This window comes from Crotalus tigris, unplaced genomic scaffold, assembly GCF_016545835.1.
Source record: "Crotalus tigris isolate CLP2741 ecotype Arizona unplaced genomic scaffold, ASM1654583v1 scf7180000017536.10889498, whole genome shotgun sequence".
NCBI classification, from domain to species: domain Eukaryota; kingdom Metazoa; phylum Chordata; class Lepidosauria; order Squamata; family Viperidae; genus Crotalus; species Crotalus tigris.
Window position 1 is genome coordinate 6056759 of NW_024096460.1, and position 13076 is coordinate 6069834.

A 13076-nucleotide genomic window follows, 5' to 3' on the forward strand; every position below is an offset into this window, starting at 1 on the left:
AAATGATTTGCCATCTCCACCATTTTGTATGGTAATTATTTTTCCCCAAAGCCATGTTCTATTGTAGTGAATTATGCTTTCTTAATTATACCAGTATTTTATGAATTCTTTTAGAGGCATGGTGACTAGTATACAAACGTCAACACCAAGTCTCTTCTAAATATCTATTTATTTTAAGTGGGGAGTTTTGCCTTCAAATTAATATCTGAAAGTAATACAAAATTAATGTCTCCATGCAACACATTCACTAATGGTAGAACATTCCATAACAAATATGATTGGCTTATTCAAGTATTATTTTTCATGAATGCTAATTATGCCTATTTGGAATGCTATTTCCTGGTTTAAGATCAAAGTACCAATAATAGCAGCTTCTAAAAATTCACTAATGCCAGTGTAAATGTTTTGTTACTTCACCTTCATTTGTGTGATTTCCTAAAATGTTCTCTGTAATTCATCAATGTTTCTTCTCCTGGTTGCTCTATTCTGGTGTCTATGGTAAGTTACACATATTTGCAGTGTTAGACCATTGACACATTTATGAAGTTGAATCCCTTGAATATGTTCCAGCTGGTAATGTGCTTTTCCATCAATTCAAAACAAAATATAAGTTTTGTAATACCAATGATTTGTTTTCAATTTCTGCTTCCATAGTTTCTGTGCATGTCCCCTTTCTTCCCTTTAAGCCTACTCAAATCACATTAAAAGTTCACTGACAAGCTAATTTTAGTATCATATATCTTAATGGCCACAAATATTTGTATATTTTCATGACTGAAGTCCTGTGACACTGTATTGTAGGTTTAGTCTTGTGATTTTTTAATTTATACTGACCATTTTTTTTTCTTTGTATGTTGCCCCAGACCAAAGCTTTTGCTGTGGAAAGAAAAGGGCAGTGTGTGAGCTGGTGGCAAGTTTTTCTTTTCTCCTTTCACAGGCAAGCTTCTTTGCAGCATAGCACAGTATAGGTTTCTAAAATATTGACTGTAGTAATTACAAGTTTTACCATACACAAAGTAGTTTAGTCATTGCAATCATCACTACAGTTCTTCAGGATGGTCCTCTAGTGGCTCACGAAATGTAAGTTTTCTTCTCATACTGATAGCAGCATGATAGACTGGTTGTAAAGTACCTGTTAATAATCCATGGGACATTTGGCATGAAAGCAGATTGATACTGACCAGTGTCAAACGTCATTTACCTCTCTGTTAGTTCCATAAAGCTTAATAGGGCTTCTAAGATTGCATGCAGGACAAGAACAGTATTTTTGCTTATAATGCTTTACTCTTGGAGTATCTTGTATTCAAACACATTATATTTCTCCCACTATACATTATGTTCTGCTGTGATGAGGAAAACACTATACAGAAGGAACCCTTTCTCCATGTTGCCCTGGGGGTCCCAAATGATGTTTAATCAGGATCATCCTTGTCAACTCTCAGCCAAATGCTAAGGATTCTCAAATGCTAGGCATACTGACTTCTGGGATGAGGCACATTTGAGAAATTCAAAGTCACCATTCAGTTTTATCCTAAATCTTCAATAGTCTATGAAGCATGAAAGTTTAATCTACTCCTGTGGATTCTGTAATGTTCTGAGTTAGAATTGGTTCAACAACACTGAGGGCCTGGTCCAACTGAAATTATAGAAATTGTCACTTTTTATTGAAAACTGCACTGAACGCTATATGTCCACCTTTACAATAAACAAATACAGTAACGGTAATACACTAAAACAAAACATTTCTGGTAGCCATTGGTTCTGGTTTTGTTTTGTTTGGGACAGCTTTTAAAACTTTTATCACAGAAACAGAATGTACCCATACAAAGGCTCAGAATAAGCCATCTTTTTCAACAAAAAGGTGATGTTTCACAAAAGACTATGAATATAACATGTAACTAGTTGATACAAATCTAATAGGATTTGTTAAAATCAGTCACATCTAATAACACATTTTGAAGTGTTCTTGTATAAAATACCACATGAAGAAAAGAAGACTTCAATGTCTAAAAAAGTGGGTTTTGTTCATACAGTCTGACAAGTTACCATAAAAAGTGTTTTTTTTTTCCTGAGACATAAGGAAATGCAACATTCTTGAATCCTTTCCAGCTCAAGACTTTTCCACTCAATAAAATAGCTGTGGATTTAAAACTGAGAAAAATATATTTGAATATAAATGTGAGACTTAACACTTTTTTTGCATCATCAACATGTGTTATTTAATGTACAGCTACTTTATTAAGTGTATCTTGTAGGAGAAGCATCAATTTCTGTGAAAAAGGCAGTAAGTTAACGTAGGCCTTTTCCTCTCTCCAAACTATGTAACTGTAATTAAACTTGAATAGCATCCCTCCAGTAAATTAGTGGCTACAGATAACTGTAACAAGCAAAATTTCCTCCCCGTGTGTGGGTCATCTTTCCTCAAGGTGTAAAAGGAGGAGCCAGGTGACTGAGTAAGGAAAGGGCTGAAGTCACAGGATGGCATCCTCTCTATTATCGTGTAAGCTTTGTTAGGGCTGTTAGATATGCTCTAAGTAATAGATACTTCCATCAGCTGTTTTTCCCCGAAAGGGGAACATAGAAGATACATATATTATTCTTGTGATTGATGTAAAGATGAAGGAACTTAAATGAAAATAACAGAAGCTGATCAGTAATGTTATCAAATCCTAGTTTTCAGTGCTTCAATAAGCAGATGACTTCTTGTTTCCCCCTCCCTCCCCTAAGTCTTGACTCCCATCTTTTAATTTTTGTTGTTGTTGTTGTTGCTGTTGTTGTCGTTAACACTGGAACATCATGATGCATCTGTCCAAAATGAACCTTAACAAATTTTGTATCAAATTCCTTTCAGTTTGTCATTTTCTTTTCCAATGTCTCTTGGTCCCAAATTGGAGTGCTTTAAATTGTCTGCTATTGCTCATTTGGATGTTCCCTGTTGTCTCCATGTTTTGAGGGCTGGTTGGGAGATGGAGCTTGAGAAGGGTGTGCCACAGTTGGAAGATTATGGGTAACTGGAATCCCTCCTGGGATGATACCTTCCATAGCTGCTGGAATTCCACCTGGAGTAACACTCATCATTCCTGGTGGATATCTAGAAAGAAATCGATTTTTAATTAGAAGAAAATAAATGCAAACATGTTCTATCGAAAAAGCTATGCTGTAAAGGCCCAAGGGTAGGAGAATCCCCTAGGAAAATTATTTTCCAAATAATTACAATAATCACATCTATTTCAGTACTTTCAAGATAGCTCTTTAAAAATGCTTTATTCATGTTATTTTAGAAACCTGCGCAAACAGCCAGAATATATATCCCAGCATTTGAAGAAGCAAACTTACTTGAACCCAAAGCTGTGTTATTTTTTTACATCTATTCTCAAAAGATATGGCAGAAACAATGGTCAAACCTTTGCTATTGGAAGAAAAAACAAAAGAATGGAAAGTGAAAAATTTTATGCACAGGATGAACAGTCTTTTCTTTTAGGAAACACTTTAAAGAATATAGAGCCTGGCTTAATTTTGAATTATCTAGATGAGATGGGTGGACACATAAGCCTAATAAAAATAAATAAATGTAACAATGTTTACTTTTCTAGTTTGTAAATTAATTGAAAAATAATGGTCACCTAAAATACATACTTTAAAATTGATTGAATGTTTAAATTCATACAGAAGTTCATAAAGTTACAAGAAATTCTAAACAAAGCTAATACTAGTGGATTGTGTTCCTTCAAATTTATTTCCAGTATAATCAAAATAAGAAAGCCAGATGAAGTTCTGGTGTTCCTTAGTCAAAAAAAGCCAGCTTGCTCTCCCTCAACTTGGGGGAGAGAAATTGAAAAACAACTTGAAAGATGGTGCTGGCAAACCACTTCTGAAAAATGTTGCCAAGAAAACTGCATGAACCTGTTGGTTCAGTCACCTTGAATCAAGATTAACTTGAAAGATCGTAACAATGTAATCAAAATGGTTGCCAACCTTTTCAAAACATCTACTGGCAATCTTTGACTTCAGCAACATTCAAAGGCTCTGAATGAATGGTGATTACAATCCCTCCTTGGACTTCAGGCAGTCCTAGAACTTATGCCTGGTTGCAGTGATGTGAGATTACATGATCAGCATTTGCAACCTTCCCTGAGGGCTTCCCCAAAAAGTCAATGTGGAAGCTGGCAAAGAAGGTTGCAAGGTGAAGATTAAATCTCCCCTACCCATGTGCCTTCTCTCCGCCTCTTTGGCCTTGTGCTACACCAGCCACTTGCACACTCCTCATATCCTCCCTGACTCACACCTCTTGCCCAACCTGTGTCACAACCTGATGCACTCTCTTTATCCCATGCCTCTCATGCACTCCTTCATACTCTTCCCAATCTGCATTTTTGTACCTCTTCCTCAATCCATACTACACCCTTGTGCACCCTCCATGACTTGCACATCTTATGCTCTCTCCCCAACTCTTGCCACACCATCTCTACATTCCTTTGACCTCCCTTGCCCTGTTCACAACCTAGCAGCAACTATTTACCTGCCTGGTGACCTGGGACTTGCAACTTCCTGCTGGCTTCCCCACTGACTTTGATTGTGGGAAGCTGGCAAGAAATTGCCTTATCTAATAACTGTGGGACTCTAGTAACAATGGCAATTGGGACTGCAATTTCCATCACTAATCAATGTGGTCAGTCAAGTGTGATGCCACTTGACTGCATCGCTTTAGCAGTGATAGCTGGGACTACGATAACCCCAGGACCGCACAGTTCATTGATCAAAGACCTCACATTACCATGACATGAGAAGAGGTGGAAGTCTCAGGCAAACAGATGGGTGACAGCTATGGGTGGGCAGGTGCTACAGAGCAAAAACAGGTACATGGGTAAGTACTATGGAGAAGATGCAGGAGTGCCTATGAAATGTACGGAGTATGGGTGGGTGCCAGGGGTGAGCAAAAAAGCAGCAGGACTGGCAGTGACTTGTAATCTTCTCCTAGCTTCTCCACTGACTTTGCTTGTGGGAAGCCGGCAGAGAAGATTTCAAATGGTGACCACATAACCACAACTTACATTGCAACTGTCCCATCTGCAAGTGTTGTGATTCCATGCCAGCCTGTGTTCCCAACAGCTGAGTCTGAGGAATCTGAGGAGGAGGTGGAGGAGGCATTTGAAGGGCCATCAGGGTCAGAGGGAGGCTCTGATGAATTACAAGACTCACGGTTTGATGAAGAGCCTGGGCCCTCCAGTCGTGTTCCTGATGAAGCTCAGCTGCCCATGTTCCTGCTGCTCCATCACCACCCAGGAGAAAATGCCAAGTGGTGAGGCCGGACCAATTTGATGGCAACCCGGACATGTTTCCTGTTTTCATGGGACAATGCCACCTGTATATCAGTGTGAGAGCGGATGATTTCCCCACTGACCGGGATAAAGTGGGGTTTAGGATAAGCCTGCTCTCTGGTTCTGCAGTTTGTTGGGGCACACCCCTACTAGCCCAACCTAGTCCATTGATGGACAACTTTGTGGGGTTTTGTGATTACATGCAGATGATGTATGAGGACCCCATCAAGACCCAGGCAGCTACCCGGCGTTTGAAAGCTCTGAGGCAAGGCTGACACCCCCTGCAGGGCTGTATCAGCGAATTTCGGCTGCTTAGCCAGGATTCAGCCTGGAATGAGGCTGCGCTCGTGGACGCTTTCCAGGATGGATTGTCGGAGTAGATGTTGGATGAGCTGGCCCGTGTTGATGTTCCCCCGGACCTTAATGGGCTCATTCATCTCTGTCTGCGGATCGACGCCTGGCTGCAGCAGCAAAGGAGTTGTTGTGATTCTGTGCCAGCCTGTGCTCCCAACAGCTGAGTCTGAGGAATCTGAGGAGGAGGTGGAGGAGGCATTTGAAGGGCCATCAGGGGCAGAGGGAGGCTCTGATGAATTACAGGACTCATGGTTTGATGCAGAGCCTGGGCCCTCCAGTCGTGTTCCTGATGAAACTCAGCTGTGTGAAGAGAATGAGTCAGACTCGGAGGACTCACACCTGATGGACTTGCTAATTGATGCACGCACACGTCAATTAGCAAGAGTAAATCAACAGCAGTCAATGTGACTACTCCAGGGAAAAAGGAGAAGGCACTGAGAGGCAATGCCTTGGGACTGCTGTATAAGGAGAGGAGGTGTGGGCGGTGCTGGCTGCTGAAGGCAACCATTTGCAAATGAATCCTGGTCTGTTCGTCTGGGCATTTGGCCGCTTTCTGCCCCAAGAAGTGACGAGGGGCGTCTGTGACTGAGCCTGTCCTGAGACTGCCATCTGCTCCCCTGTCGGGAAACAGCCCATGCCTGACCTGAAAGGCCTTTTGGGTCAGGCATCCCCCAGGCCCCCAAGGCATCTGATATTGGAGGCGTGCCTGATTCTCCCTAGGTTGCCCAAGGGGATTCCCGTCCATGCGTTGATTGACTCTGGGGCCACTACAAACTTTATGGACGCAGCATTTGTGACTAAATGGGCGAGTGCTCCTGTCTGGGCCAATTAAGGCCGCCACGCAACCGCTATGTATGGCCATCAGTTCACATGAGGAGGCCATGAAGTTTTATATCACATCAGACCTGCATTTTCCTGTGGTCTTGGGACTGGCGTAGCTCCGGGCGCATGACCCACAGATTTATTGGTCACAGAAATTGGTCACCTTTTCAAGCTTTTAGTGCGTGGACCACACCCGCCACATCTGTGCTGGTCAGGTGCCCATGGGGTCTCCTTACTCTCTGAATTGACGGATTATGCTGATGTTTTCAGCGAGACTGAGGCGGATCAATTGCCCCCACACAGGCCCTATGACTGCCCCACTGACTTAATCCTTGACGCGCCTCTCCCAGTGGGACCCTGAGTTGGCCACGTTGCGGGACTTTTTGGACAGGAATTTGACTTGGGGTTTTATTCGGCCCTCATCCTCGCCAGTGTCTGCACCTGTGCTCTTTGTCAAGAAGAAGTCCGGTGAATTGCGGCTTTGCTGTGATTATAGGAAATTAAATGCCACCACAGTGCGCAACCGATACTTGCTGCCCCACATCCCCGAAGTCTTGGACCAGCTCCGTGAGGCAAAGTTTTCACAAAACTGGACTTGCGTGGAGCTTATAACCTTGTCAGAGTTCGGTCGGGTGATGAGTGGACGATGGCGTCTGGTACTCGGTACGGGCACTTCGAGTACACGGTGATGCCATTTGGCCTGACCAACGCCCCTGCTGTGTTCCAGCACTTTATGAACGACATCTTCCGGGACCTGTTAGATCAGTTTGTCATGATCTACTTGGACGACATTCTGATCTACTCCCTATCACGAGAGGTGCACCATCAGCATCTCTGTCAGGTCCTGCAGCGGCTCCGAGAACATCAGTGATATGCCAAACTAGAGAAATGCAGTTCTACCAAACGACTATCAAGTTCCTGGGTCACTGCATTTCTCCTGAGGGCATCGCCATGGACCCGAGTAAGATCGAGTCTCTGCAGAGTTGGCAATTGCCACGTCGTGTGAAGGATGTCCAGCGACTTCTTGGGTTCGCTAACTATTATCGGACTTTCATTCCCGCGTTTGCTACCATGACAGCCCCCCTTACTCAGCTCCTGCAGAAAAAGACTCGGCTCCAGTGGGATGCTCCAGAATAACGGGCTTTCCAGGCTTTGAAGGAAGCCTTCATGAAGGAGCCCATCCTGAAGCATCCTGACCCACAACGGCCGTTTGGAGGTGGATGCCTCTGACATTGCCATTGGGGCAGTGTTACTCCAGGCGACGTCGCCCGGCGGTGCCCTCTTCTCTTGCACGTACTATTCAAGGAAATTGAATCCGGCGGAGTGCAACTATACCATCTGGGAGGAGCTACTGGACATTAAAGTGGTGTTTGAGGCCTGGAGGCATCATATGGAAGGGGCGCCACATTGAGGTCCAGATGGACCATAAGAATTTGGAAAGCCTGCAGACCGCTCGGAAATTGAATCAATGCCAGATCCGGTGGTCTCTCTTCTTTGCAAGGTTCAATTTCCAGGTGACGTGCATACCCAGCGGTCACAATCAAAGAATGGATGCTCTGTCCATGAAGCCCGAATATTCCCAAGCAGAAGACAGGACAGTGCTCCCTATCGAGTCTTTTGCTGTGGTGTGGGAGCCGATAGATGTATGGGCTCGGATTCGGGAGATCCAGCAGCAGGATGGGTGGGTGGTTCAGCAAAAGGAGGAGATGAAGCCTAATTCCCCATGGACAGTCACGGATGGACTCCTCCACTATCGTGATCGGCTTTATGTTCCTGGAGGGCCGCTTAGGGGACTCATCTTCAGCCAGTGTCACGACAATCCGGCGGCGGGGCATTTTGGCCTGTTCAAGACCCCTGAACCTGGTCTCCTATACCTTCTGGTGGCCCCGAGTCTGACACGATGTCCAGACCTACGTCTCCTCCTGTATCCCATATAGGCAGACCAAGTCAGCGACGAGCCCCACCTGGACTACTGCAGCCCTTGCCGACACCCAAAAGACCCTGGGGGGCTGTGTCCATGGACTTCCTGATGGACTTACCCGTCTTCTGGATTCACGACAGTGTTCATGGTGGTGGACATGCTGACAAAGATGGCGCATTTCATCCCATGCCGTGGCTTGCCGTCGGCCCGTGCCACCGATCGCATGTTCATCCAGCAGGTGTTCCGGCTGCATGGCCTTCCTGATAGTCTGATAGAGGGGCCCAGTTCACAGCCCGTTTCTGGCAGGGGTTGATGCAGGTGTTGGATGTTAAGATCTGCCTCTCATCCGCACTTCATCCCCAAACTGATGGAGGGACTGAGAAGGTCATCGGGATCCTGGAGCAATATCTGTGCTGCTATGTCAATCAGTAGCAGAACAATTGGGTGGACTATCTGGCAGCGACTGAGTTTGCATTCAATAACTCATAGCACACCTCCACGCAGATGACACCATTCTTAGCCAATGTGGGCTATCACCCTCAGGTTTTCCCCTCTTTCCTCACTAGATGCACCGGTACCAACAGCGAACGACTACATGACAGAGTTACAGTTACAGGCAATCCATCGATTGGTGCAGCGACAGTTGGAGAAGCCCAAGGCTGACTACAAAAAGTTTGCTGATCAGTCGAGGCGGGATACGCCTCCATTAACGTGGGAGATTGGATATGGCTGTCCACCAGAAACCTACTGTCAACCCGGCCAGCCAAGAAATTAGACCACCGATATGTAGGACCGTTCCCAATCGAGGCTGTCATCAATCCAGTCGCCTATCACTTAACTCTGCCACGTTCCCTGCGGGTACATCCAGTCTTTCACTGTTCTCTGTTGGTCCCTGAGCAACCGGCATGTCCACTCTGCCGAGCCGAACCTCCACCACCGGAACAACGTGAGGGAGAAAGTGCTCCCGAGTACGAGGTTGCCAGCATTCGGGACTCCCGTTGGGTGGAAGGCCGCTTCCAGTACCTGATTGAATGGAAAGGCTATGGACCGGAGAAGTTCACCTGGGAGGATGCAACCACCATTCATGCTTCTGCCTTGGTGACCGCCTTTCACGACCAATTCCCATCCCGACCGCATCCGGATCGGCAGACCCAGGGGAAGGGCCCTGCGGTGCAGGATAGTGTTGTGATTCCGTGCCAGCCTGTGTTCCCAACAGCTGAGTCTGAGGAATCTGAGGAGGAGGTGGAGGAGGCATTTGAAGGGCCATCAGGGTCAGAGGTAGGCTCTGATGAATTACAAGACTCACGGTTTGATGAAGAGCCTGGGCCCTCCAGTTGTGTTCCTGATGCTCAGCTGTGAGAGGAGAATGAGTCAGACTCGGAGGACTGACACCCGATGGACATGCTGATTGATGCTCGTACAGCTGGCAATTAGCGAGAGCAGATCAGCAGCAGTTAATACGACAACTCCAGGGAAAAAGGAGAAGGCACTGAGAGGCAACGCCCTGGGACTGCTGTATAAAAAGGGGAGGTGTGGGCGGTGCTGGCTGCTGAAGGCAACCGTTTGCAAAGTACTTCATGGGATCATGTTCTGTTCATCTTGCCGGTGACTACTTTTCTGTTTGCATCGTGTTTCATGTGGACTATTTCCTCCATTTGGATTGTGTTTTTCTGCTTTTGTTTCTGGACTATTTGACAGGTTTGTCATCCATATTAAAAGGGGTTTTGTTTTGTTTTAAGTCTCCAGCCTATTTTATTAACAGGGGTTTGGTCCTTGTGCCTTTAACAAGGATGGCTATAGGCTGGGATAGAACAGCAAGCCAGTTGCCATGCACTCAGATCATGGATCATATGACCACAGGAGGATGCTGCACTGGCTGCAACTTTGTGGATTGGACATATATCCTTGTTCATCATCACCATAATTTAGAAGGCTTGATGAATGAGCTTTCACAGGGGAAGCCTATCTGTATTACATAATTCTTGTTTGGAAAATATAGATTACTAAGTGGATTGTATCAATCTTTATGGAACATCCAAAAATAAAGCAAAACATCACTGCATAACTTTTTTGTACTGAAAGTGGACTAGAGGATTGTTTCTGGGGTCTGTAATTTAAGTTTGGATTCATCTTGCATTGGAATGAAACCTCTTAAAAAAAACAAATCCCCATTTTCAAATATTATACACTTGTGCGCACACACGTGTGTGTGTACATTCACATTCTTTTGTGCGGTTTTCTATTATATCTAAAGTATATTGTAGGTTCCTGGATTTACAGGGATAATTGAAAAATAAAATCTTACAAAACTAGTTTTGAAAGACTGAGACTTTGTAATTTATTTTCTCTAAAAAAAGGTTCTGCTCTCAGTTTATTTGAGAAGAAGGAAAGTTAATGGAATCATAGAGTTGTAAAAAGCCATCAAGTTCAATTGCCATTCCATGCAAGAATCTGAATTAAATAATCCAGGACGGACAGCTATCTAACCTTTCCTTAAACAAATCCTCTTAGATTCTATTATATCAAATTGTTCTTGGGCTTAGACATTTTTGCCCCCTAACATTTAACTAGAAACTGCACAATATAACTTCCATCTGTTACTACATATTGTGCCTTGTAAAATAATAAAGGTCAGACCTTGGTCTTCGCTGTTACATCTTTTTTTGTTACTTGAAGGGTACTATTGTATTTTCCAGACTGTCTTCTCTGAGTCAAATGCTTCCCCCTCCCCCCGTTCCTATTAATTCCAATGAAGAGTAAGAAACTACAGAGAATCAATGGAAATCTTCCTTATTCCCTAGTTAGTCTAAACCAGGGGGTCTTCAAACTTGGCCCTTGTTATGATTTGTGGACTTTTACTCCTAGAATTCCTCAGCCAGCGTGCCTGGCTGAGGAATTCTAGTTGAAGTCCACAAGTCAAAAAAGGGCCAAGTTTGAAGATGCCTGGTCTAAACTTTGCCTACAGATTATATTTCAAGAGTATATTCATAGCAACAGATATGTGGATTAGCCATGGACCTCTCTGATAAATGAAAACTGAAAGTTGATGCATCACTTCAATTGAATGTTCCTATCTCAAACCAGCAAGGCATCTAGTGGAGAGGATGATGGCCCATAGAGATGAATATATCATGTAAGAATTCTCTATTCTTTTCATTAGAATTTTATCACCTTTGCAAAATAGGTGCATTTACATCTTATTACATCAATAATGATGAGCAAGATAAGGCCATTCCAAAATTGTTGGATTATAATTGCCCTCATCCTTCATCTCCACTTCCCAAGTTCTACCATGCTGGAATATTGTTCCATACAGGGTTATTATAATATGCATGATATTATAAGCAAGCAAAATTATACCAAATATATTTTATTTTTTTAAAGTAATAAAACAGTTCTAAAATTGTGCTAAAAAGTTTGCTAATTATTTTTTTTTAAAAATCATCCAAGTGGCAGAAAACTTTGACTATTTCTAGACTTTTGAGTTAAATATCAACTACTTGATATTTATAAGTATAAATGTCTTGGGTGAGAGACCTGGGTCCCTCTTAGTTCTATAAGTTCAAAATTATTTTAATTATCTAATGGAACAAGGTATAATGGAATAAATTGGTATTCAAATCATGGAAAATCTTTTGAGAAATATAAAACAGAGATGAACAACAGTTTCTATCTAAGTGAGGTCATTGTGACATGATGGCCTGGATTTCAAAAGAAAGAAACGTCTGACATATTTCAACATTTCTTTGGCTGTTGAACTTTGGGGACCTGGCAAACACTTTAATGCCAATGTTGTGTCTTTAATGCTTTTATGATAGGGACTGAGAGAAAGATTTTAATGAAAATCATATCTCAGAACTGTCTGCCACTTCTTGATTAGATTACAATAATAAGCATCTTCTGTGGATGGAATTTCCAAAACACCAAAGCTGAAGGATTACTACCACCCATTCAGAAATCTTAGATTTTGAATTAACCCGTTCTTCAAGTCCCTTTGTTGAATAGACAGAATTTATTGAAAGAAAGAAAAAGAAAGAAACAAGGAAAGAAAAAGGAATCTTTTCTTCATCTTACCTGTATGTGGCACCATTGAGCTCTGGATGAATTGCTTGCTGATCTATTACTGACCAAGGAGAATTTGTGACAAAGAATTCCTTGTTCACACAATTCCGTAGGCTTTCAGGGATGCGACCTGAAATCAGAATATTTAGAATACGTAATAATTACTCTTATTATATAGCAGACTACATCAAATGTTCTGTTTTTCCACAATGCTTTAATTGGGGATTGGGGGAATATTCTTCCAGACTCCATTCCAATTTGGGATGGTGTTCAAAACTAAGGAAGCTAGTGGAAGTTGCCTGAAGGTGAAACAGTATGCAACAGTGTATGTTTGTTTAATATAATTGCCAAGGATCACGCTGTTTTAAAGGGTTAGATTTTAAAATTCTCCATCCTTTTGCTCTGCCGCTGTTTTATAAGCCCCTTTGGAGCACACAGTTTCAACTTACTCTCAGCTTTATTGGAAAAAGAAGCTGTTGAAGAGATGCTGTATCATGTACCTTATTAGCCAAGTAATTGATAGGGGAATGGCAAATTCATATGCGGTGTAAAAGTGGCTGACAAAATATTAACACTCCGATTTATCAAAATGTGATATC

General features: G+C 43.0%; 1 protein-coding gene across 6 annotated transcripts in view; it reads right to left on the reverse strand.

The window, feature by feature from the left end:
- Positions 1-1637: 1637 nt before the first annotated feature.
- Positions 1638-13076, reverse strand: part of CTBP2 (C-terminal binding protein 2) — a 275399-nt gene continuing 263960 nt past the window's right edge. For 5 of the 6 annotated variants that reach the window (XM_039341545.1, XM_039341640.1, XM_039341725.1 and 2 more), the window contains 2 exons: positions 12490-12607; positions 2911-3091 (listed from right to left, as the gene is read on the reverse strand). In XM_039341545.1, the coding sequence (XP_039197479.1) occupies positions 2911-3091; positions 12490-12607 (299 nt within the window). Of the gene's footprint in view, positions 3092-12489; positions 12608-13076 lie in introns of all 6 variants that reach the window. The other variant, XM_039341453.1, reaches the window with a different exon arrangement.